Source organism: Pogoniulus pusillus, chromosome 9 (genome assembly GCF_015220805.1).
Source record: "Pogoniulus pusillus isolate bPogPus1 chromosome 9, bPogPus1.pri, whole genome shotgun sequence".
In the NCBI taxonomy this organism is placed as follows: Eukaryota; Metazoa; Chordata; class Aves; order Piciformes; family Lybiidae; genus Pogoniulus; species Pogoniulus pusillus.
Window position 1 is genome coordinate 2,473,048 of NC_087272.1, and position 25,212 is coordinate 2,498,259.

The following is a 25,212-nucleotide window of genomic DNA, read 5'->3' on the forward strand; positions in this document are numbered from 1 at the left end:
TGCCCTGAGCCTCCTCTGCTGCAGGCTGCACACCCCCAGCTCCCTCAGCCTCTCCTCACAGGGCTCTGCTCCAGGCCCCTCCCCAGCCTTGCTGCCCTTCTCCAAACACCTTCCAGCACCTCAACATCTCTCTGCAATTCAGGAGCCCAGAACTGGACACAGCACTCAAGGGGTGGCCTGAGCAGTTCTGAGCACAGGGGCAGAAGAACCTCCCTTGTTCTGTTGGCCAAGCAAAACCTGAATGAGGCACTTAGTGCCATGGTCTGGTTGATTGGGCAGGGCTGGCTGCTAGGTTGAACTGGCTGAGCTTGGAGGTCTCTTCCAACCTGCTTGATTCTATGATTCTGTGTTCAGCACCCCCAGGTCCCTTTCTTCCTGGCTGCTCTCAGCCATTCTGGCCCCAGCCTGTAGTGCTGCTGGGTTTTTTTGTGCCAAAGTGCAGAACCCTGCACTTGGCTTTGTTCAATCTCATCCCATTGGCCTCTGCCCACCCATCCAGCCTGGCCAGGTCCCCCTGCAGGGCTCTCCTAATAACAGAAATCAAGGGCAGGCACTTAATTCCAGCTCACAGCACAGGGTGGTTCAGTCACCTCACTGCAGTCTTCCTCTGCTGCCTCATCTGAGCACATAAAAGCCATTTGGTTTTGTGGACAGCTTCAAAGCACAGCTAGGTGACAACCAATGAAGAACATGATTAGTCTGCCATGTTCTATCATACTCTATCATCTCATCAACCATGCTTTGCTACAATGTGCAAGCATCATCTGCCAGTGGACTTCTGTTCTAGGCTGAAGGTTTGCTGGAGGCAGCATGTGGGGAACATGCAAACGACTCATGTTAGCTTCACAGCCTAAAACTTCCTTCACTCTCTTAAGACTGTAGAGCTTTGCATGGCTGGTCAGTGCAATCTAGACAAAAGGAAGTGTGACCCACGCTGCAAATCAAGGCTCATTTGATTTCACTCAGCAGAGATGAGAGGCAAAGATTCTCTAATCTGTGTGAACCAAGGAAGGAAGCAAATGAGACAGAAAAAATGGGTTGTTTTACTACAGGTTGCTTTGACTGATGGCCCTTTCCCCCAGATGCCAGAAATTAAGAAGATTAAGTACCATTTCTCCCTCAGCCACAAACTCTAGCTGACAGAAAATCAAGCCTGAAGAGAAGGTGGAGAGTGCAGATGCCAGGAATGCACAGAGCAAATTATTTGTTATGTCTTCCAATCAGTCAGTTAAATATGAGGCAGCAGTGCCCAGGTGGCCAAGCAAGCCAATGACAGCCTGGTTGGAGCAGAAGCAGGGTGGGCAGCAGGGTCACACCTGGGTCACAACACCTTTGGTGAGCTATGGACCTGAGGATGTGTGGTTGGAAAGCTGCAACACAGAAGGGCCCTGGGGGAGTTGGTTGGCAGCCGATTAAATAGGAGGCAGCAGTGCCCAGGTGGCCAAGCAAGGCAATGGCAGCCTGGCTGGGAGCAGAAACAGGGTGGGCAGCAGGGGCAGGAGGGGATCATCCTCCTGTGCTCAGCGCTGGAGAGGCCACACCTCGACTGCTGTGTGCAGTTCTGGGTCACTCACTGCAGGAAGGACACTGAGGGGCTGGAGCCTGTCCAGAGCAGGGCAGTGAGGCTGGAGAAGGGCCTGGAGCAGCTGAGCTATGAGGAGGGGCTGAGGGAGCTGGAGGTGTTCAGGCTGGAGAAGAGGAGGACAAGGGGAAACCTCATTGCTCTCTACAGCTCCCTGCAGGGAGGTTGGAGTGAGGAGGGGGCAGGCTCTGCTCCTTGGTGGCAAGGCACAGGAGCAGAGGAAATGGCTCCAAGCTGCCCCAGGGCAGGTTCAGGCTGGATGCTAGGAAATATTTCTTGCCAGAGAGGGTTCTCAGCCATTGGAATGTTCTGCCCAGGGCAGTGCTGGAGTCCCCATCCCTGGAGGTGTTTAAGCAGCCTGTGGAGCTGGTGCTTAGGGCCATGGTTTGGTGTTGAGCCTGCAGTGCTGGGTGGAAGGTTGGACTGGATGAGCTTGGAGGGCTCTCCCAACAGGATGTCTGCTATTGATCTGTCATGTCTGGATATGCACAGATGTTACTGCTGCCACCATGGGTATCAGAGCATTATTTAGGGTGCTTGCACTTTCTCTTACTTGCTCTTACTGTGCATCAGTTAGAGTTATTCATGAGGATGCCTGGGTGTGTCCCTGTGTGCTCTGTGTCAGATAGGATTGTCCTGCTCTGGCAGGAGGGTGGGACTGGATGATCTCCTTGGGTCCCTTCCAACCCTGTGAGCCTGTGATGACAGGACTCAGGTAGTGATGGGGGAATGGAGCAAAGCTGGAGATGGGTAGGTTCAAACTGGACATGAGGAGGAAGTTGTTGAGCATGAGAGTGGTGAGAGGCTGGCATGGGTTGCCCAGGGAGGTGGTTGAGGCCCCGTGGCTGGAGGTGTTTAAGGCCAGGCTGGCTGAGGCTGTGTGCAGCCTGCTCTAGGGTAGGGTGTCCCTGGGCATGGCAGGGGGGTTGGAGCTGGCTGCTCCTTGTGGTCCCTTCCAACCCTGACTGATTCTACACAAAATACATACATACAACCAGATTGATGGCAATGAGTTTGTACACCTCATGCACTTGTGACCAGGTGCTAAAAGAAAGAGCAGCAGGACCAGGAGGGTGGTGCTGGCAGGCAGGGAGGCAGAGCAAGAGAGCACCAAACAGGAAGTTGCTCTGTTATTATAGGGGTCTGGACAGAAAGTGGGAGTGGGCAAAGCACTATAGCTGGAGGAAGGTTTAGACCCACCCTCGAAGAGGAGTCAGGAGGTCTCCTGACTTAGGTCAGGGTCAAGACCATTCTATGATGGCTGGAGAGCAGCCAGACAGAGAGGGATCTGGGGGTACTGATTGATACCCACCTGAACATGAGCCAGCAGTGTGCCCAGGTGGCCAAGAGAGCCAGTGGCATCCTGGCCTGCATCAGGAATGGTGTGGCCAGCAGGAGCAGGGAGGTCATTCTGCCCCTGTACTCTGCACTGCTTAGACCACACCTTGAGTGCTGTGTTCAGTTCTGGGCCCCCCAGTTTAGGAGGGACATTGAGATGCTTGAGCGTGTCCAGAGAAGGGCAACGAGGCTGGGGAGAGGCCTTGAGCACAGCCCTACGAGGAGAGGCTGAGGGAGCTGGGATTGGTTAGCCTGGAGAAGAGGAGGCTCAGGGGAGACCTTATTGCTGTCTGCAACTACCTGAGGGGAGGTTGTGGCCAGGAGGAGGTTGCTCTCTTCTCTCAGGTGGCCAGCACCAGAACAAGAGGACACAGCCTCAGGCTGCACCAGGGGAGATTTAGGCTGGAGGTGAGGAGAAAGTTCTTCCCTGAGAGAGTCATTGGACACTGGAATGGGCTGCCCGGGGAGGTGGTGGAGTCGCCGTCCCTGGGGCAGTTCAAGGCAGGACTGGACGTGGCACTTGGTGCCATGGTCTGGCCTTGAGCTCTGTGCTAAAGGGTTGGACTTGATGATCTGTGAGGTCTCTTCCAACCTTGGTGACACTGTGACACTGTGTGATGCTGTGATGATTCTCTGATGCTTCTACATAGGTGCCATTAGCATATCATTGCTTCCAACATATATGATGCTTTAGAGTTCATTTCTAGGGCCTTTTTTAATTGCTTGATTCCCATCTTCATTCAAACACCTTAGCACAAAGGGGCAATCATGTTCTTTTTCCTGGAAGAGGATGAACCAACAGCTACAATATCTGCCTTTGAGTGCAGTCTTAGGGGAGATGCCATAAAACTGGAAATGAGGCAAAATTCTTTCAAAAAGACAAGTGTTAATATTTGTTTTCTCCCTCTTTTTGTTCAAAATTGGACATTTAGTCTCTTGGTTGTTACTCAGTTTAGACAAACTTGGGTTTAGAAGCATTTAGCTCAATGAAGACACTGAGTGAGCTCTACTGACTTTACAGCTGCTGTCAAAGGCTGTTTGCTGTAATGGCAGGTGGGGGGTGAGGTTTTTCTGTTTGATAATTAATATTGCTTATTAATTTGGATATTCAGGATTCTTGCTCCCACCCAGCATTTTGAGTAATAGGTTCTTTGCACTGGTCATGGAAAGGTTAGACAGACAGGAACAGAGTGCCTAGAACACTTAAGGTATAGCTATCAAGGCTTAGCATGAGCAAGCAGTGTGCCTCATCCAGCCTGGCCTTGAACACCTCCAGGGAGGTTGTGGAGCACAGGAGCAACCAATGGGATCTTTGATCCCATTGGGTGCTCCTGTGCTCCACAACCTCCCTGGGCAACCTGTGCCAGGGTCTCACCACCCTCAACCTGTGCCAGTGTCTCACCACCCTCACTGCAAACAACTTCTTCCTAACATCCACTTTCAATCTCCCCTCTGCCAGTTCAAACCCATTCCTCCTCATCCTCTCATTACAAGACCTTGCCAAAGTCCCTCCCCAGCCCTCCTGTGGCCCCTTCAGATCCTGGAAGGGCACTTCAAGGTCTCTATGAAGCCTTCTGTTCTCCAGGCTGCAGAGCCCCAACTCTCTCAGCCTGTCCTCAGAGCAGAGCTGCTGCAGCCCTCTCAGCATCTTGGTGGCCTCCTCTGCACTGGCTCCAACACTTCCATGTCCTTCTTGTGCTGGGGGCTCCAGAACTGCATGCAGGGCTTCAGGGGGGTCTGAGGAGAGCAGAGCCAAGGGGCAGAATCCCCTCCCTTGCCCTGCTGCCCACACTGCTCTTGCTGCAGCCCAGCACAGGGTTGTGTCTGGGCTGCACTCACCCTGCAGGCTCCTGTTGAGCTTTGCATCAGCCCAGACCCCCAGGTCCTGTTCCTCAGGGCTGCTCTCAGCCATTCCCCACCCAGCCTGCAGTTGTGCTTGGGATTGCACCCACCCAGGTGCAGAACCTTACACTTGGCCTAGTTGAATGCCATGAGGTTGGCCTGGGCACAGCTCTGCAGCCTGCCCAGGTCCCTCTGGATGGATCCCTGCCCCCTAGCAAATGACTGTGCCACACAGCTTGGTGCCATCTGCACACTTGCTGAGGGTGCACTGATTGCTCTGTCCATGTCACTGCCAAAAATGTTAATACTGGGTTATGCCCCTCTGAGCTACCTATCTTGTATTAAAACAGGTAGATCATAAACCTTGCAGTTATTCATCCTGTCCCTGCCTGCTGTGGTATCTGCTTTCCAAGCTTGATCTCAGAGCCTGCTGGGAAGTCCAGCTCCTTTTGTTTTCACTTAGTACTCCCAGTCTGTTTTTACAGTAGCAGATACTGTATGGTAGGTGAGGGGAATGTCAAGGAACTCAGATGCTTTGGGACCTGGCTGGGGCCAGGGTTTGACAGCAAGGTGAGTTCAGTGTGAAACCCGGTGGGACCAACCTACCTCATCTGTATGGCAAAGGGCTACCTCTCAAGGTTCCTTCCCTCTTACCTTCTCACCGACCCTTACTCATCTGCTCCCTGGGCAGATTTGCATTCCAAAGAGATTCACATAGCTCAGAGAGTGCAGAGATTTGGCTTTTAGAGGCAAAGAGGTGCCTGCTCTGATGGCAATTAAGCTTTCATAGTATGCAAGAGAGGAAAGGAGGTGAAGTTCATGACAGTGCAGTGTCCTGAAGGACTGTGTGAATGGGTTATGAATAGGAGCTCTTGCATGGCTGCTGGAAGATGAATAATGCAGCTCACAGCAGGTTAATATACCCATGCTACACTGCTGCTAATTCCACTCTCTGAACTAGCTACATTAAAGCTACCATTTGGACATCCTCAACACTCCAATTGATTCCAGTCTCAATCCATACTACTATCATATAGCTATAATGGCTCAGAAAGAGCTATTAGGTGCATTAAGTTATTGGGAGTTAGAATCAATACACAGAGCTTGGCTGCATCCTAACAGACCAGTGCCATAGACTGCTTCAAAAGAAGGCTTAGACCCATTGCAGAGCAGAGAGGAAGGGGAAGGGAAAGGCAAAGAGGAAGGGGAAGGTCTAGACTGGATGTTAGGAGGAAGTTGTTGGCAGAGAGAGTGATTGGCATTGGAATGGGCTGCCCAGGGAGGTGGTGGAGTCACCGTGCCTGGAGGTGTTGAAGCCAAGCCTGGATGAGGCAGTCCAACCAATCACCCAGCCCTATCCAGTTCACTACACCATGGAATAGCCAGGCTAGAAGAGAGCTCCAAGCTCATCCAGTCCAGCCCAGCACCCAGCCCTGCCCAATCAACCAGACCATGGCACTAAGTGCCCCAGCCAGGCTTGGCTTCAACACCTCCAGCCACAGCAACTCCACCACCTCCCTGGGCAGCCCATTCCAATGCCAATCACTCTCTCTGCCAGGAACTTCCGAACAACATCCAGCCTAGACCTCCCTTGGCACAACTTCACACTGTGTCCCCTTGTTCTGTTGCTGCTTGCCTGGCAGCAGAGCCCAACCCCACCTGGCTACAGCCTCCCTTCAGGCAGCTGCAGACAGCAATGAGCTCTGCCCTGACCCTCCTCTGCTGCAGGCTGCACACCCCCAGCTCCCTCAGCCTCTCCTCACAGGGCTCTGCTCCAGGCCCCTCCCCAGCCTTGCTGCCCTTCTCCAAACACCTTCCAGCACCTCAACATCTCTCTGCAATGGAGGAGCCCAGAACTGGACACAGCACTCAAGCATCAAGTACAGTCTCAAGCTGTGCCAGGGCAGGTCTAGGCTGGATGTTAGGAGGCAGTTGTTGTCAGAGAGAGTGATTGGCATTGGAATGGGCTGCCCAGGGAGGTGGTGGAGTGGCTGTGGCTGGAGGTGTTGCAGCCAAGCCTGGCTGGGGCACTTAGTGCCATGGTCTGGTTGCTTGGGCAGGGCTGGGTGCTAGGTTGGACTGGATGAGCTTGGAGCTCTCTTCCAACCTGCTTGATTCTGTGATTCTGTGATCTTGTTCTTTCCAAGCATCTTATGCTTCCAAAATGTTTTGGTGATGGTTTATGAGCCTTAATGTTTCTTGTTGGTTATAATGGCTGTGCTTGGTCATCCAGCAGCCATTGGAGGGGCTCTGAGCAGCCTGCTAATGAGGGTGAATTTCAGTTTTGGGAGCCATTCCTCAGCATTTGCAGGGAATGGGAGTTTTAAACTGTCTCAGAGCTTATTTGCTTCCTGTGGTTGCCGAGGCTGCTCCTGGCACATGGAAATCATTTCCAGGGCCTGCCTGCTGTTTGCAGCAGCAGTGCTGAGCGCTGATTGAAAGCCTTGCCCACAACTGAGCTCCAGCTCTTGCTTCTGTTTTCCCCTCTCTCATTCTGCTTTCATTAGGCATGAGTGAAGACTACAGAGGTCCACTTAACCAGCACAGAAAGCCTTCTATCCCCATGTGCTCAGAGGTTTCTGATGAGGTGATGCAGCAGCCATTCCATGTGCTTTATGACTCCTCACTGCTCATATAATTACCTACTTCCACAGTCCTCATCCCAGCTCAGGAGAAGCAGATGAGGCCATCCAGCTGCAGCTTAAATGTCCAGGCCCTATATGTGCTGTAAATCCCTGCTGTGGTCAGGTTCTCTGATCAGTTTTCTCCAGGTTGAGCAGCCCCAACTCAGCCTTGCCTGGGCAGCTCCAGATTTCACAGCTCCCTGCCCTCTTTCCACCCTCAGCCTTCTCTCTGTCCCATCACTGTCCCTCCCCTCACCCTGCAGCCTGCAGCAGAGGAGGCTCAGGGCAGAGCTCATTGCTGTCTGCAGCTACCTGAAGGGAGGCTGTAGCCAGGGGGGGTTGGGCTCTGCTGCCAGGCAGCCAGCACCAGAAGAAGGGGACACAGTGTGAAGTTGTAGCAGGGAAGGTCTAGGCTGGATGTTGTTAGGAAGTTGTTGTCAGAGAGAGTGATTGGCATTGGAATGGGCTGCCCAGGGAGGTGGTGGAGTGGCTGTGCCTGGAGGTGTTGAAGCCAAGCCTGGCTGGGGCACTTAGTGCCATGGTCTGGTTGCTTGGCCAGGGCTGGGTGCTAGGTTGGACTGGCTGAGCTGGGAGCTCTCTTCCAACCTGGTCAATTCTATGATTCTATGACATGCAATGGCTTTATTAACAGCTGCTTCCTTTCTTTCCTGTTTAGGAGGAGCCCTTTGTCATGGTGTCTGAAAATGTCCTGGGGAAACCCAAGAAGTACCAGGGCTTCTCCATAGATGTGCTGGAAGCCTTGGCCACCTACCTTGGCTTTAAGTATGAAATCTATGTTGCACCAGACCACAAGTATGGAAGTCCTCAGGAGGATGGGTCATGGAACGGACTGATAGGAGAACTGGTGTTTAAGGTAAGGTTATTAATCACTTGCAATTGAGGTTATGCTATAAAGCTCTTAGGCATTTAAGAACTGGGATGTCTAAACCATGGAGTAGAGTCCTCCAGGGACTACACAGCCCAGGAGGTGAACACTTGAAAATGGAGTCTTTTCTTATTTCCTTGCTATCAGCCTGCATCTCCCTTCCCTGTATATACTGGCTGCATGGCCATGGAATCATAGACTGGTTTAGGTTGGAAGGGACCTCAAAGCTCAGCCAGTTCCAACCCCCTGCCGTGGGCAAGGACACCTCCCCCTAGAACAGGTTGCTCAAGGCCTCATCCAAACTGGCCTTGTACACCTCCAGAGAGGTTGTGGACAGCAGAGTCACCCAGTGTGATCTTCGATCCCAGCCTTCCTGTAGCTATAGGCAGGAATAGACAAGTTAAAGGTGATACAGACACACAACAGCCCTCCCAGAAACCAGAGTCCCCAGGAGGGGCTCCCAACCACCCTGCCACCTCCTTTGCACCCCTCTGCCTTATCCCAGAGTCTGCCTTATGTGCAAGGTGAGCTTGGAGGATCAGCAAGGGGGTTAGAAGCAGAAGGATTAGTTACACAGAAGCAGCCCAGGGAGATAGAGACACACACTCAGCCAGAGACACTCTGTCTTATCTATGTGTTGTGTTACTGTTTTTATCCAGCTCAGCAAGCCTATGAGTGCAGCAGACATCAGCATTGTTTCCTTTTCACAGCCTGGCATCTAATTCCTCTCATTAAACTATTCCCATTTGCCTCAAACCAGCACAATTTCTAAGAGAAACTTCAAGCCAAGCAGGAGCCCCTTATGAGGCTCTGTTTTTTTTAACACCTCTTCCCAAGGGCAATAGCACAGGAAGGAAGAAAGCATTCAGGGAAGACAAAGTGAGGGGGGAAAAAAAGGAAATAACTGAGTAGAATGAGGATTATTTAGATATATGTGTGAAAAAAAAACCCAACAACTCTCTGTGATTGATTTTTGTCTTGTTCATATTCATGGCTGTGTAACATGAAGGACTGTGCTTTATTTACAGTATCACAGTATCCCAGTATCACCAAGGTTGGAAGAGACCTCACAGATCATCAAGTCCAACCCTTTAGCACAGAGCTCAAGGCCAGACCATGGCACCAAGTGCCACGTCCAGTCCTGCCTTGAACAGCTCCAGGGACGGCGACTCCACCACCTCCCCGGGCAGCCCATTCCAGTGTCCAATGACTCTCTCAGGGAAGAACTTTCTCCTCACCTCCAGCCTAAATTTCCCCTGGTGCAGCCTGAGGCTGTGTCCTCTTGTTCTGGTGCTGGCCACCTGAGAGAAGAGAGCAACCTCCTCCTGGCCACAACCTCCCCTCAGGTAGTTGTAGACAGCAATAAGGTCTCCCCTGAGCCTCCTCTTCTCCAGGCTAACCAATCCCAGCTCCCTCAGCCTCTCCTCGTAGGGCTGTGCTCAAGGCCTCTCCCCAGCCTCGTTGCCCTTCTCTGGACACGCTCAAGCATCTCAATGTCCCTCCTAAACTGGGGGGCCCAGAACTAAACACAGCACTCAAGGTGTGGTCTAAGCAGTGCAGAGTCCAGGGGCAGAATGACCTCCCTGCTCCTGCTGGCCACACCATTCCTGATGCAGGCCAGGATGCCACTGGCTCTCTTGGCCACCTGGGCACACTGCTGGCTCATGTTCAGGCAGGTATCAGTCAGCACCCCCAGATCCCTCTCTGTCTGGCTGCTCTCAGCCACTCCAACCCCAGCCTGTATCTCTGCATGGGGTTGCTGTGGCCAAAGTGCAGCACCCTGCACTTGGAGCTATTGAAGCCATCCCCTTGGACTCTGCCCATTTGTCCAGCTGGTCAAGGTCCTGCTGCAGAGCCCTTCTGCCCTCCAACCCAGCCACATCTGCCCCCAGCTTGGTGTCATCTGCACACTTGCTGATGACTGACTCCATGCCCTCATCCAGACCATCTATGAAGATGTTAAAGAGGATGGGGCCCAGCACTGATCCCTGAGGGACACCACTAGTGCCAGCTGCCAGCTGGATGTGGCACCATTCACCACCACTCTCTGGGTCTGGCCCTCCAGCCAGTTCCTAACCCAGCACAGAGTGTTGCCATCCAGCATTCACTGAAACTTGATTTAGCATCCAAAGTGGGTGAAAATGAAAGGCCTCTTGGGAGAAATTGAAAACAGATTCATTTATTTTCCCTCTTCTTGATCATGCACCACAGGAATTACCATCAAGTTGCTTCCCCTGCATATGAGATGTGCTTGCTTAAGCAATGGCATGGAAGCACTGCAGCTTTCGCTGGTGAGATGGTTCTGAGACAGCAGTAACAATGCTATCAGACCCCTTCCATCACTGGCTCTGGTACTGGTGCTTTGCATTTCCTGCTTCTGGTAGAGCCACTCTACAGTGGCCTCAGGAGAGCTGCTGATAAGGAGTAAAAGTTCCTAAGTGAGGCACTTAAAGGGAAATATTCAGAATCATGGAGATGCTGAATCTGTGAGAGATGTTGAGGTGCTCAGCCAGGCCAACCTAGCACCCAGCCCTGGCCAGTCAAACACACCTTGGCACTAAGTGCCCCAGCCAGGCTTGGCTTCAACACCTCCAGGCACAGTGATTCCACCACCTCCCTGGGCAGCCCATTCCAATGCCAATCACTCTCTCTGCCAGGAACTTCCTCCTAACATCCAGCCTAGACCTGCCCTGGCACAGCTTGAGACTGTACTTGATGCTTGAGTGCTGTGTCTAGTTGTGGGCTCCTGAATTGCAGAGAGATGTTGAGGTGCTGGAAGGTGTTTGGAGAAAGGCTGCAAGGCTGGGGAGGGGCCTGGAGCAGAGCCCTGTGAGGAGAGGCTGAGGGAGCTGGGGGTGTGCAGCCTGCAGCAGAGGAGGCTCAGGGCAGAGCTCATTGCTGCCTGCAGCTGCCTGCAGGGAGGCTGTAGCCAGGTGGGGTTGGGCTCTGCTGCCAGGCAAGCAGCAAGAGAAGAAGGGGACACAGTGTGAAGTTGTGCCAGGGCAGGTCTAGGCTGGATGTTGTTAGGAAGTTGTTGTCAGAGAGAGTGATTGGCATTGGAATGGGCTGCCCAGGGAGGTGGTGGAGTGGCTGTGCCTGGAGGTGTTGAAGCCAAGCCTGGCTGGGGCACTTAGTGCCATGGTCTGGTTGATTGGGCAGGGCTGGGTGCTAGGTTGGGCTGGCTGAGCTTGGAGCTCTCTTCCAACCTGCCTGATTCTGTGATTCTATGATCCTATGATTATGTATTCAGACTGCAGAAGTGGAGGCTCAGGGCAGACCTCATTACTGTCCACCACTACCTGAAGGGATGCCTTAGCCAGGTGGAGTTGGTCTCTTCTCCCAGGCACCCAGGGACAGAACAAGAGGACACAGCCTCAAGTTGTGCCAGGGCAGGTCCAGGCTTGATGTTAGGAATTCTTCACAGCAAGAGTGGTTGGCATTGAAATGGGCTGCCAGGGAAGGTAGTGGATACACCATCGTGGTGCATACACCATCCCTGGTGATGTTTAAAATGAGGCAGGATGAGGCACTCAGTGGCATGGGTTAGTTGATGAGAAGATGTTAGGTGGCTGCATGAGGCACTCAGTGGCATGGGTTAGTTGGTTAGAAGATGTTAGGTGGCTGCATGAGGCACTCAGTGGCATGGGTTAGTTGATGAGAAGATGTTAGGTGGCTGCATGAGGCACTCAGTGGCATGGGTCAGTTGGTTAGAAGATGTTAGGTGGCTGCATGAGGCACTCAGTGGCATGGGTTAGTTGGTTAGAAGATGTTAGGTGGCTGCATGAGGCACTCAGTGGCATGGGTTAGTTGATGAGAAGATGTTAGGTGGCTGCATGAGGCACTCAGTGGCATGGGTCAGTTGGTTAGAAGATGTTAGGTGGCTGCATGAGGCACTCAGTGGCATGGGTTAGTTGATGAGAAGATGTTAGGTGGCTGCATGAGGCACTCAGTGGCATGGGTTAGTTGGTGAGAAGATGTTAGGTGGCTGCATGAGGCACTCAGTGGCATGGGTTAGTTGATGAGAAGATGTTAGGTGGCTGCATGAGGCACTCAGTGGCATGGGTCAGTTGATGAGAAGATGTTAGGTGGCTGCATGAGGCACTCAGTGGCATGGGTCAGTTGGTTAGAAGATGTTAGGTGGCTGCATGAGGCACTCAGTGGCATGGGTTAGTTGGTGAGAAGATGTTAGGTGGCTGCATGAGGCACTCAGTGGCATGGGTTAGTTGGTTAGAAGATGTTAGGTGGCTGCATGAGGCACTCAGTGGCATGGGTTAGTTGGTGAGAAGATGTTAGGTGGCTGCATGAGGCACTCAGTGGCATGGGTCAGTTGGTGAGAAGATGTTAGGTGGCTGCATGAGGCACTCAGTGGCATGGGTCAGTTGGTTAGAAGATGTTAGGTGGCTGCATGAGGCACTCAGTGGCATGGGTTAGTTGGTGAGAAGATGTTAGGTGGCTGCATGAGGCACTCAGTGGCATGGGTTAGTTGGTTAGAAGATGTTAGGTGGCTGCATGAGGCACTCAGTGGCATGGGTTAGTTGGTGAGAAGATGTTAGGTGGCTGCATGAGGCACTCAGTGGCATGGGTCAGTTGGTGAGAAGATGTTAGGTGGCTGCATGAGGCACTCAGTGGCATGGGTCAGTTGGTTAGAAGATGTTAGGTGGCTGCATGAGGCACTCAGTGGCATGGGTTAGTTGGTTAGAAGATGTTAGGTGGCTGCATGAGGCACTCAGTGGCATGGGTTAGTTCATTGGTTAGGGCTGGCTGGGTGCTAGATTGGACTGGGTGGGCTTAGAGGTCTCTTCCAACCTGGTTGATTTTATGGTTCTATTATGGGTTGGACTCAATGATTCTGTGATCCTTGGGGTCTCTTCCAATCCTGACAGTTCTCTGATTCTTTAACTCTGGGTTCTCCTTTGACTTGTTCTGGCTGCATTCAGGACAGGACCCCTGAAGAAGCCCATCCTTTACCTGTAACCATAGTTTGCAGTTTGACAGCTGTTGCTGTGGAGCAGTGGAGTTTCACATTTGGGATTTTTTAAGCACTTTTAGACTCACAGTTGTGGGCAACAGACCTCATCTTGAATACTGGGTTCAGTTCTGGGCTCCCCAGTTGCAGAGGGACAGGGATCTGCTGGAGAGGGTCCAGTGGAGGGCTAGGAGGATGATGAGGGGACAGGAGGGCATGGCTGATAAGGAGAGGCTGAGGGCCCTGGGGCTGCTTAGTCTGGAGAAGAGAAGACTGAGAGGGGATTGGATCAATGTTTATAAGTAGCTGAGGGCTGCCAGGAGCGGGGAGACAGGCTCTGCTCACTGCTGCCTGGGATAGGACAAGCAGCAATGGGTGTAAGCTGCAGCACAGGAGGTTCCAGCTCAACACAAGGGGGAACTTCTTTGCTGGAAGGGTCCCAGAGCCCTGGCACAGGCTGCCCAGAGAGGTTGTGGAGTCTCCTTCTGTGGAGCCTTTCCAGGCCTGTCTAGATGTGTTCCTGTGTGCTCTGTGTTAGATAGGATTGTCCTGCTCTGGCAGGGGGGTTGGACTGGATGATCTCCTTGGGTCCCTTCCACCCCCTGCCATCCTGTGAGCCTGTGAAACAGTTCAACTGATGGCTCCTTTGGCACTTTGTCACCAGAGCTTGGCAGACACTCCAGTCACTTGCTCAGCAGTGCTGAATAACAAGAGTCTCAGGTGCCCTCAATATTGGCATGGGCAGTTCTGATGAATTTTTATCTTGGGCTACTGGCAGAGTTTCCTGGGCAGTTAAATCCTCACTCACAAAAACCTGTTGAGGAGGAAAATGAATTCATGAAGCTCTGCTTTCAGCTGTTCCCTTTGCCACAGCTTGACTGAAGACACCAACCCACAGAGGAAAGGTGAAACTCTGTTTCATGTCTGTTAAGCAAATCACTGTTTTCAAACACTGGTTTATTTTTTGGTCCAGATCCTTGGGTCTCCAGCTACCTTCTGCCACTTTCTGAACTCAGTGAACAATTCATATGAGTTAACATCATTTTAACTGAAGTCTGAAGTGTACTGTGATGAAAAGTAGTGTTTCTGTCATGGGCTGGAGAGTGTTTTGCAGATGGCATTAAAGAAGCCCAGCTGATTCACAGGCTTGCAGGGTGTGAGGAGTTGGAAGGGACCTCTGGAGAACTTCCAATCCAACCCACCTGCCAGAGCAGGACCAGAGAATCTAGCACAGGTCACATATCCAGACAGGGCTGCAAAGGCTCCAGAGAAGGAGACTCCACAACCTCTCTGGGCAGCCTGTGCCAGGGCTCTCTCACCCTTACACTCAACAACTTCCTCCTCATGCTGAGATGGAACTTCCTGTGCTGCAGATTCCAGCCCTTGCCCCTTGTCCTATGGCAGGGCACAGGTGAGCAGAGGCTGTCCCTGTTCCTATCTTTCTTACCCTTCCTTCCTTCTGGAGATGGAGAGATTCAGTCTGGAGGTGAGGAGGAAGTTCTCGAGCAGGAGAGTGGTGAGAGGCTGGCAGGGGTTGCCCAGGGAGGTGGTTGAGGCCCCATGGCTGGAGGTGTTTAAGGCCAGGCTGGCTGAGGCTGTGTGCAGCCTGCTCTAGGGTAGGGTGTCCCTGGGCATGGCAGGGGGGTTGGAACTGGCTGCTCCTTGTGGTGCCTTCCAACCCTGACTGATTCTATGATTCTTTGACCCCCAGCCCTCAGCTCTTGATAGACATTGCTCAGATCCCCTCTCAGCCTTCTCCTCTGCAGACTAAGCAGCCCCAGGGCTCTCAGCCTTTCCTCCTCAGGCAGTGCTGCAGCCCCTTCAGCATCCTTCTAGCCCTGTGTTGGACTCTCTCCAGCAGATCCCTGTCCCTCATGAACTGGGGAGCCCAGAACTGGATGCAGTATTCTAGGTGGGGCCTTGCTAGGGAAGAGTAGAGGGGGAGGAGAACCTCCCTGGATCTTCTGGGCACACTCTTCTTGATCAGTTTTAAACAGATGCTAACCAGTTTCAGCTGCCATACTTCCCCACTTCATAGTTCACATTTCCTTTCTAAGGAGATAGTAATCTCTGTCTTCCTTTTGCAAGAAGAAAGAAATTCCAGAGAGTTAATAAAACTTGACACAGGACTTTCAAGCTTTTGTGCTCTCCTCACCCCCTTCCAAAGGACCACTCACTGCTTGAGGCCAGACAGAAACTCAGACAAGCAAATTAGCAGCACTTTAAAGCATTTTCAGTCCTCCTTTTTCATGTTAAAATCCTTAGATTTTCCAATCTTTTTGCTCAGCATTTGGACTCTTAGGAATGAATGGGTCTGCTTGAAATGCCTTTCCTTGTTTTCAGTGATGTTCTGGTTGTACCTGTGGAATGTGATTGGCATTGGAATGGGCTGCCCAGGGAGGTGGTGGAGTGGCTGTGGCTGGAGGTGTTGAAGCCAAGCCTGGCTGGGGCACTTAGTGCCATGGTCTGGTTGCTTGGCCAGGGCTGGGTGCTAGGTTGGGCTGGCTGAGCTTGGAGCTCTCTTCCAACCTGCTTGGTTCTAGGATTCTGAAATAAGACAGCACCTGCTGTAATTGTGCCTGGTGTCTCTGGAGACCTCATATGCAGATAATGCTGTGAAGCCCAGTGATGAGATGAAGGGAAGTTACCCATCCTCTTCCTGTCTGAAATGGGTTCTTCACATTACAGAACATTGCAAATGGCAGAAAGCAAACCCAAGGTAGCTGCAGGATATAGAATCATAGAATCAGCACCTCAGCATCTCTCTGCAATTGAGGAGCCCGGAACTGGACACAGCACTCCAGGGGTGGCCTGAGCAGTGCTGAGCACAGGGGCACAAGAACCTCCCTTGTCCTGCTGCCCACACTGCTCCTGAGCCAGCCCAGGATGCCATTGGCTCTGCTGCCCACCTGGGCACTGCTGCCTCAGCTTCAGCTCCTCTCTCCCAGCACCCCCAGCTCCCTCTCTGCCTGCCTGCTCTCAGCCACTCTGGCCCCAGCCTGCAGTGCTGCTTGGGCTTGTTGTGGCCAATGTGCAGAACCCTGCCCTTGGCCTTGTTCAGTCTCATCCCTTGTATATAGGGATATGTATAGCCTTATACATAAACAGTGTATCTAATACATAAGCATAACTACAACCTAAACCAATTAAGACAGATCAATCCCATATACCCAGCCCCTGACTAACACATAGCTTTATTAGATATTTACAAAGTAAGAAGACTTGTTACATGTGGAAGCAGTTTCAGAGGTCTGGGAGACTCCATCGTGCACCGATGCCATGAGTTTGCCCACTTAGATCGGTTGCTTCCCATGCATACAACCCATTTGGCTTTGATAAGGTCATAGGCACAACTCCCATCGAAGGCAAATTTACCATTACTGGTTGTCCCACCTATAGCTTGTGTAACCACTGTTGAGGGTGCTGAGATTTACCTGGTGGCCTCTGCTCACCCATCCAGCCTGGCCAGGTCCCTCTGCAGGGCTGCAGTTTAGGAGGGACATTGAGATGCTTGAGCGTGTCCAGAGAAGGGCAACGAGGCTGGGGAGAGGCCTTGAGCACAGCCCTACGAGGAGAGGCTGAGGGAGCTGGGATTGGTTAGCCTGGAGAAGAGGAGGCTCAGGGCAGACCTCATTGCTGTCTACAACTACCTGAGGGGAGGTTGTGGCCAGGAGGAGGTTGCTCTCTTCTCTCAGGTGGCCAGCACCAGAACAAGAGGACACAGCCTCAGGCTGCACCAGGGGAGATTTAGGCTGGAGGTGAGGAGAAAGTTCTTCCCTGAGAGAGTCATTGGACACTGGAATGGGCTGCCCGGGGAGGTGGTGGAGTCGCCGTCCCTGGAGCTGTTCAAGGCAGGACTGGACGTGGCACTTGGTGCCATGGTCTGGCCTTGAGCTCTGTGCTAAAGGGTTGGACTTGATGATCTGTGAGGTCTCTTCCAACCCTGATGATACTGGGATACTGTGAGGGCTCTCCTACCCTCCAACAGCTCCACAGCTGCTCCTAGCTTAGTGCCATCTGCAAACTCACTGATGCTGGACTCAATCTCCTGCTCCAGGTCATCAGTGAAGACATTGAACAGGCCTGTGCCCAGCACTGATCCCTGGGGCACACCACTGGTGCCAGCCGGATGTGGCAGCATTCACCACCACTCTCTGAGCCCAGCCCTTTAGCCAGGTCCTGGCCCATACCGGAGTGAATCTGTCCAACTAGGGCTGGGTGCTAGGTTGGGCTGGGTGAGCTTGGAGGTCTCTTCCTACCTATGATTGCATGAAGCCACGAGCTGCCAGCTTTGCCAGGAGCTTTTTGTGGCAGACAGTGTCAAAGGCTTTACTGATGTCCTGGTAGACTACATCCACAGCCTGCCCCACAGGTCACCTGCCTGAGAAGGGAAGGAATTGCTTAGCAGGAGGGTGCAGAGGCATTGGCAGTGAAGGAAGTGTGTGGAATGTTTGCTTTTCTGTGCTTCTGACTCTGCAGCCCAAATAGATGTTCTTCAGAATCTCCAGTACTCCCAGTGCAGTGGCTCCTTGTCATACTTTGATGCCATCCAGACGTTGGGAATCATGTAGCTGTGTCTGGCAAACAATTCCCTTAGTTGAGAAATGATGGACACAAGGTCTGCCTTTTGCCACCAGTGACAGTGGTGACTGCAGGAAAGCAGGCTGAGGAAAAGAAATGATTAGAAGTAGCTTTCCTCCAGCTGTTACCTGTATTTGAAATAGAGATTCCCTGGGAAGTAGCAGTGGGGAGAGCTGATGTGCCTGGGGCCACCAGGGGGGGTGTGCTTACAGGAACTAGGACACATGGTGCCTGGTCAAGCCCTAGTCACAGCCCTGTGCTTAAGATCACAGCTCACAGGATGTCAGGGGGTGGAAGGGACCCAAGGAGATCATCCAGTCCAGCCCCCCTGCCAGAGCAGGACAATCCTATCTAACACAGAGCACACAGGAACACATCCAGACAGGTCTTGAAAGGCTCCAGAGAAGGAGACTCCACAACCTCTCTGGGCAGCCTGTGCCAGGGCTCTGGGACCCTTCCAGCAAAGAAGTTCCCCCTTGTGTTGAGCTGGAACCTCCTGTGCTGCAGCTTACACCCATTGCTGCTTGTCCTGTCCCAGGCAGCAGTGAGCAGAGCCTGTCCCCCCCTCCTGGCAGCCCTCAGCTTCTTAAAGCATTTATCCAATCCCCTCTGAGCCTTCTCTTCACCAGACTAAGCAGCCCCAGGTCCCTCAGCCTCTCCTCATCAGCCATGCCCCTCAGTCCCTTCATGGTCCTCCTAGCAGACTCTCTCCAGCAGATCCCTGTCCCTTCCTGGGGAGCCCAAAACTGAACCCAGTATTCAAGATGAGGTCTGTTGCCCACAAGTGTGAGTCTAAATATGCTTTAAAACTCCCACATTTGAAACTCTCTTAAGATGTTGGCCTTGCAACTTGCTCCTCCAGAAGTTTATCTGACCAGAATCAGTGTCAGAGATCTTCTCTGTAGCTCCTTCTTATTAGGAAGAAGTTCTTCACAGAGAGAGTGATTGGCATTGGAATGGGCTGCCCAGGGAGGTGGTGGAGGCACCGTCCCTGGGGGTCTTCAAGAAAAGCCTGGCTGAGGCACTTGGTGCCATGGTCTGGTTGACTGGATAGGGCTGGGTGCTAGGTTGGACTGGATGAGCTTGGAGGTCTCTTCCAACCTGGTTGGTTGATTCTATGATTCTACACGTGTTGTTGTGTCTCCCTTTTTCCTCAGAGAGCTGACATTGGGATCTCTGCCCTAACCATCACACCTGACAGGGAGAATGTGGTGGACTTCACAACACGTTACATGGACTACTCCGTGGGTGTGCTGCTCAGGAAGGCAGAGAAGACAGTGGACATGTTTGCCTGCCTGGCACCTTTTGACCTTTCCCTATGGGCATGCATAGCTGGCACTGTGTTGTTGGTAGGGCTGCTGGTGTACCTCTTGAACTGGCTGAACCCTCCACGCCTTCAGATGGGATCCATGACATCCACCACCCTCTACAACTCCATGTGGTTCGTGTACGGATCCTTTGTGCAGCAAGGTAAGAGACAGAGGTTCTGCCTCTGAGAGAAAATGTGAGACTCCCTCTCCTTGCTATGGAGACCTTCCTCTGCTCTGCCTCCCTCCCACAGGGCACTGGGAGCTCTGGAGAGCTTTGTGCTCTAAGCTTTCTAAGCCATTTGGCTGCCCAGCATGGGATCTGTGAGAAGTTTTGTGCACTATGTGCTAGCTTGTTTTGGTTGCCAGTGCTCTGATTAGAGAAGGACTTTGTCTGGCAAAATAACCCAGGTGTCCCTGGGCATGGCAGGGAGATTGCAACTAGATGATCCTTGTGGGCCCTTCCAGCCCTGGCTGATGCTATGAGGGCTGATGCTACGATGGCTGATGCTATGAGGGCTGATGCTATGATGATATAACTGGTACTATGATTTATTGATGATCTGGAGCAGGAGATTGAGTCTAGCATCAGTAAATTTGCAGATGACACCAAGCTAGGAGCAGCTGTGAAGCTGTTGGAGGGTAGCAGAGCCCTGGAGAGGGACCTGACCAGGCTGGATGGGTGGGCAGAGGCCAATGGGATGAGATGGAAGAAGGCCAAGTGCAAGGTTCTACACTTTGGCCACAAAAAGCCACAGCAAGAAGCACTACAGGCTGGGGCCAGAGTGGCTGAGAGCAGGCAGGCAGAGAGGGAGCTGGGGGTGCTGGGAGAGAGGAGCTGAAGCTGAGGCAGCAGTGCCCAGGTGGGCAGCAGAGCCAATGGCATCCTGGGCTGGCTGAGGAGCAGTGTGGGCAGCAGGACAAGGGAGGTTCTTGTGCCCCTGTGCTCAGCACTGCTCAGGCCACCCCTTGAGTGCTGTGTCCAGTTCTGGGGTCCTCAATTGCAGAGAGCTGTTGAGGTGCTGGAAGGTGTTTGGAGAAAGGCTGCAAGGCTGGGGAGGGGCCTGGAGCAGAGCCCTGTGTGGAGAGGCTGAGGGAGCTGGGGGTGTGCAGCCTGCAGCAGAGGAGGCTCAGGGCAGAGCTCATTGCTGTCTGCAGCTGCCTGCAGGGAGGCTGTAGCCAGGTGGGGTTGGGCTCTGCTGCCAGGCAAGCAGCAACAGAAGAAGGGGACACAGTGTGAAGTTGTGCCAGGGCAGGTCTAGGCTGGATGTTAGGAGGAAGTTCCTGGCAGAGAGAGTGATTGGCATTGGAATGGGCTGCCCAGGGAGGTGGTGGAGTGGCTGTGGCTGGAGGTGTTGAAGCCAAGCCTGGCTGGGGCACTTAGTGCCATGGTCTGGTTGCTTGGCCAGGGCTGGGTGCTAGGTTGGGCTGTCTGAGCTTGGAGCTCTCTTCCAACCTGCTTGGTTGTATGTTTCTATGCAGTCCCATGAGAGGTTGATTTAAGCACAGTAACCCAGATACATTACCTTTAAAGTTATTATTTGCCTTGAGCACTGGGGGGCAGCTGAGCAAAGCCAGAGAGGTTGCTTCATGTTTGTTGTGGATCTTTTTCTTTTTATGAAAACCAAAGACTTCAGAGCCAGCTGAGAGCTAAAAAAGTTCTTTCCCCAGCAAATTTGAGTGAGCATAACATTTTCTTCCTGTCCAACATATTTGCAGTGCAACCCTGTAGGGAGTCCAGCTGTGAGAGAGCAGTTGGTCCGTTACAGAACTGGACTCATTACATATGTCAGCCTGTTGGGCTGCAACTTGTGAATTGGTTTCTTTCCTGCATCAATGCAAGTAATTTTATGTAGGTTTATTGCTTGACATTAGCCTTAGCATCCCTGCTGTACTCACAACATCATTAGTCCTTACAAGCTTTATAGGAGACTGCCCAGCAAAGGTTCCAAGGAGGCAGAGCTAATTTAATCACACATTCTGTCTCATGACTTATTGCCTGAGTTGTTTTCCTTGTGTCTACCCAAGTAAGCCTCTGTTGCTTGGTGTCCTAAAGCTTCCTAAATCGTAAGTCCAGAGTATCATAGACTAAAGCAGGTTGGAAGAGACCTCTAAGCTCAGCCAGCCCAACCTAGCACCCAGCCCTGCCCAAGCAACCAGACCATGGCACTAAGTGCCCCAGCCAGGCTTGGCTTCAACACTTCCAGCACAGAGACTCCACCACCTCCCTGGGCAGCCCATTCCAATGCCAATCACTCTCTCTGACAACAACTTCCTAACAACATCCAGCCTAGACCTCCCCTGGCACAACTTCACACTGTGTCCTCTTGTTTTGTTGCTGCTTGCCTGGCAGCAGAGCCCAACCCCACCTGGCTACAGCCTCCCTGCAGGCAGCTGCAGACAGCAATGACCTCTGCCCTGAGCCTCCTGTGCTGCAGGCTGCACACCCCCAGCTCCCTCAGCCTCTCCTCACAGGGCTCTGCTCCAGGCCCCTCCCCAGCCTTGCTGCCCTTCTCTCAACACCTTCCAGCACCTCAACATCTCTCTGCAATTGAGGAGCCCAGAACTGGACACAGCACTCAAGGGGTGGCCTGAGCAGTGCTGAGCACAGGGGCACAAGAACCTCCCTTGTCCTGCTGCCCACACTGCTCCTGAGCCAGCCCAGGATGCCATTGGCTCTGCTGCCCACCTGGGCACTGCTGCCTCCTCTTCAGCTCCTCTCTGCCAGCACCCCCAGCTCCCTCTCTGCCTGCCTGCTCTCAGCCACTCTGGCCTCAGCCTGCAGTGCTGCTTGGGGTTGTTGTGGCCAAAGTGCAGCAAGTTTTAACCTTTATTGCAATTTTTGCAACATCAAGTAAAAAAATACCCAAACTGTGCCACTTTCTGTAGATTAAGGTCAGCACAGAGCAATCCAATAAATTTTAGGGCAGGGCTATGCTCAGTTACAACATTTAAGTACTTTTTAAACTGTTTCCTTAAAGGTAGGCTGAAACCATGCAGGTAAAGATGCACATTTAGGTCCTGAGTTTGACTTTGCTCTCCTGGAGTATGTTTTGGACTGATACATAACATTTTGGGACTCTTGGTACTTAGAAATCCATTTCCTCTCAGCTGCCCTTTTAATTTTATGTGCCAGTGTGTATATATTTATAGACTTCATCTTTCTTGTCATTTGTAAGATACAGAAGAAGCTTTATTGGAAGAGAAGAGTTTGAGGTTAGAACTGCAGTGTGAACTGGAGAGGCTCAGTTACTGTAAGAGTGTGTAAACTGCAGAGTAGAAGGGGTTTGTTCCATGCTGCAGCTTTTCATCTGAAGAGAAAACATGACAGTAAGGACACTGAAATGCTTTGTCTTGCTATGCAGTCTGCTCACTGAATCTGCACTGTACTGTGAGCACTAAGGCAGCAGGGACAAGGATGCTGAAGGGGCTGCAGCTCTGCCTGAGGAGGAGAGGCTGAGAGCCCTGGGGCTGCTTAGGCTGCAGAGGAGAAGGCTGAGAGGGGATCTGAGCAATGTCTGTCAAGAGCTGAGGGCTGGGGGTCAGGAAGGAAGGCACAGGGACAGCCTCTGCTCACCTCTGCCCTGCCATGGGACAAGGGGCAAGGGATGGGAGCTGCAGCACAGGAAGCTCCACCTCAGCATGAGGAAGAACTTGTTGAGTGTAAGGGTGAGAGAGCCCTGGCACAGGCTGCCCAGAGAGGTTGTGGAGTCTCCTTGTCTGGAGCCTTTGCAGCCCTGTCTGGATGTGTTCCTGTGTGACCTGTGCTAGATTCTCTGGTCAAACTCTGGCAGGGGGTTGGATAGGGGGCCTGGAGAAGAATAAGCTTGGGGGTAACCTCATGTTGAGGGGCCTGGAGCAGAGCCCTGTGAGGAGAGGCTGAGGGAGCTGGGGGTGTGCAGCCTGCAGCAGAGGAGGCTCAGGGCAGAGGTCATTGCTGTCTGCAGCTGCCTGCAGGGAGGCTGTAGCCAGGTGGGGATGGGCTCTGCTGCCAGGCAAGCAGCAAGAGAAGAAGGGGACACAGTGTGAAGTTGTGCCAGGGGAGGTCTAGGCTGGATGTTGTTAGGAAGTTGTTGCCAGAGAGAGTGATTGGCATTGGAATGGGCTGCCCAGGGAGGTGGTGGAGGCACCGTGCCTGGAGGTGTTGAAGCCAAGCCTGGCTGGGGCACTTAGTGCCATGGTCTGGTTGCTTGGGCAGGGCTGGGTGCTAGGTTGGGCTGGATGATCTTGGAGGTCTCTTCCAACCTGCTTGATTCTATGACAAGAAGAAGTTCAGCAGAGTTCAGAGTTATTCCCAACCCTTTTTGTATGTGAAGTTGTTTTTTGAGCCAGGTGAAATGCTGCCTAATTGTTATATTGCAGTAACTTTTGCTTAAGTAATAAGCCAAATTAGTTTAATATAGGTCAATTAAATGCAGGGGGGAAAATGATGAAGCTATCTAAGAAGCCACAAAGTTTTGTGTTTGAGATGGAAGACACAATAGAAAGACTTTGCTTTTTTCATCCCAGGCTGTTCATTTTACTTTGAATTTTACTGCAGGAGGAGTTACTTCTGAACTGATCTCGCAGCGCTTTAGGTTATGCAGGTAATGATGCAAAGCTCTGCCCCACTTGGAAATGGCTGTGAGAAGGAGAAGCAAGCAGGTGTGGGCTTTCTGGGTTGGGTTGGTTGCCATTTTTTGGGCTATACTTGGAAATAGCTTTAGGATAATTGAGTCCCTCAAGATTTAAGCACTTCTCAGTGATCACAACAAAACAAACATCATAAAGTCACAGAATCACAGAACCTTAGAGATTGGAAGGGACCTCCAGAGATCACCCAGTCCAACCTCCCTGCCAAAAGCAGGATCACCCAGGCTAGTCCACACAAGAATGCATCCAGGTGGCTTTTGAAAGTGTCCAGAGAAGGGGACTTAAGAACCTCTCTGGGCAGCCTGCTCCAGGTCTCTGTCACCCTCAGTGCAAAGAAGTTTCTCCTCATATTAAGGTGAGGCACTTAGTGCCATGGTCTAGTTGATTGGATAGGTTGGACTGGATGATCTTTGGGGTCTCTTCCAACCTGGTTAATTCTATGATTCTGTGATTCTATGAAACCTTCTCTGTTCCAATTTGTGTCCGTAGCTCCTTGGCTGAATGCTGTGCACCACTGAAAAGAGCTTGGCCCCCTCCTCTTGGCACACACCTCTCAGCTCTTGATAGACATTGCTCAGATCCCCTCTCAACCTTCTTGTCTCCAGACTAACCAGCCCCAGGGCTCTCAGTCTCTCTTTGCAGGGGAGATGCTCAAGTCCCCCAATTTTGACTGGAGAGCAGCCAGGCAGAGAGGGAGCTGGGGGTGCTGGGAGAGAGGAGCTGAAGCTGAGGCAGCAGTGCCCAGGTGGGCAGCAGAGCCAATGGCATCCTGGGCTGGCTGAGGAGCAGTGTGGGCAGCAGGACAAGGGAGGTTCTTGTGCCCCTGTGCTCAGCACTGCTCAGGCCACCCCTGGAGTGCTGTGTCCAGTCCTGGGCTCCTCCATTCAAGAGAGATGTTGAGGTGCTGGAAGGTGTTTGGAGAAGGGCATCAAGGCTGGGGAGGGGCCTGGAGCAGAGCCCTGTGAGGAGAGGCTGAGGGAGCTGGGGGGGTGCAGCCTGCAGCAGAGGAGGCTCAGGGCAGAGCTCATTGCTGTCTGCAGCTGCTTGAGGGGAAGTTATACCCAGGTGGGTTTGGTGTCTTCTGCCAGGCAAGCAGCAAGGGAACAAGGGGACACAGTGTGAAGCTGTGGCAGGGCAGGTCTAGGCTGGATGTTGTTAGGAAGTTGTTCTCAGAGAGAGTGATAGGCATTGGAATGGGCTGCCCAGGGAGGTGGTGGAGTGGCTGTGCCTGGAGGTGTTGAAGCCAAGCCTGGCTGGGGCACTTAGTGCCATGGTCTGGTTGCTTGGCTAGGGCTGGTGAGAGGCTGTAGCCAGGTGGGCTTGGTCTCTCCTCCCAGGAGACCAACAACAGAAGAAGGGGACACAGTGTGAAGTTGTGTCAGGGCAGGTCTAGGCTGGGTGTTAAGAGGAAGTTCCTGGCAGAGAGAGTGATTGGCATTGGAATGGGCTGCCCA

At 52.5% G+C, this 25,212-nt stretch overlaps 1 protein-coding gene across 1 annotated transcript in view; it reads left to right on the top strand.

Moving 5' to 3' along the window:
* GRID2 (glutamate ionotropic receptor delta type subunit 2) overlaps positions 1 to 25,212 on the top strand; it is a 1,033,277-nt gene that overhangs the window by 857,187 nt on the left and 150,878 nt on the right. The window contains exons 10-11 of the mRNA XM_064148337.1: positions 8,063 to 8,260; positions 18,977 to 19,289. Coding sequence (XP_064004407.1) covers positions 8,063 to 8,260; positions 18,977 to 19,289 — 511 coding nt within the window. The remainder of the gene's footprint in view (positions 1 to 8,062; positions 8,261 to 18,976; positions 19,290 to 25,212) is intronic.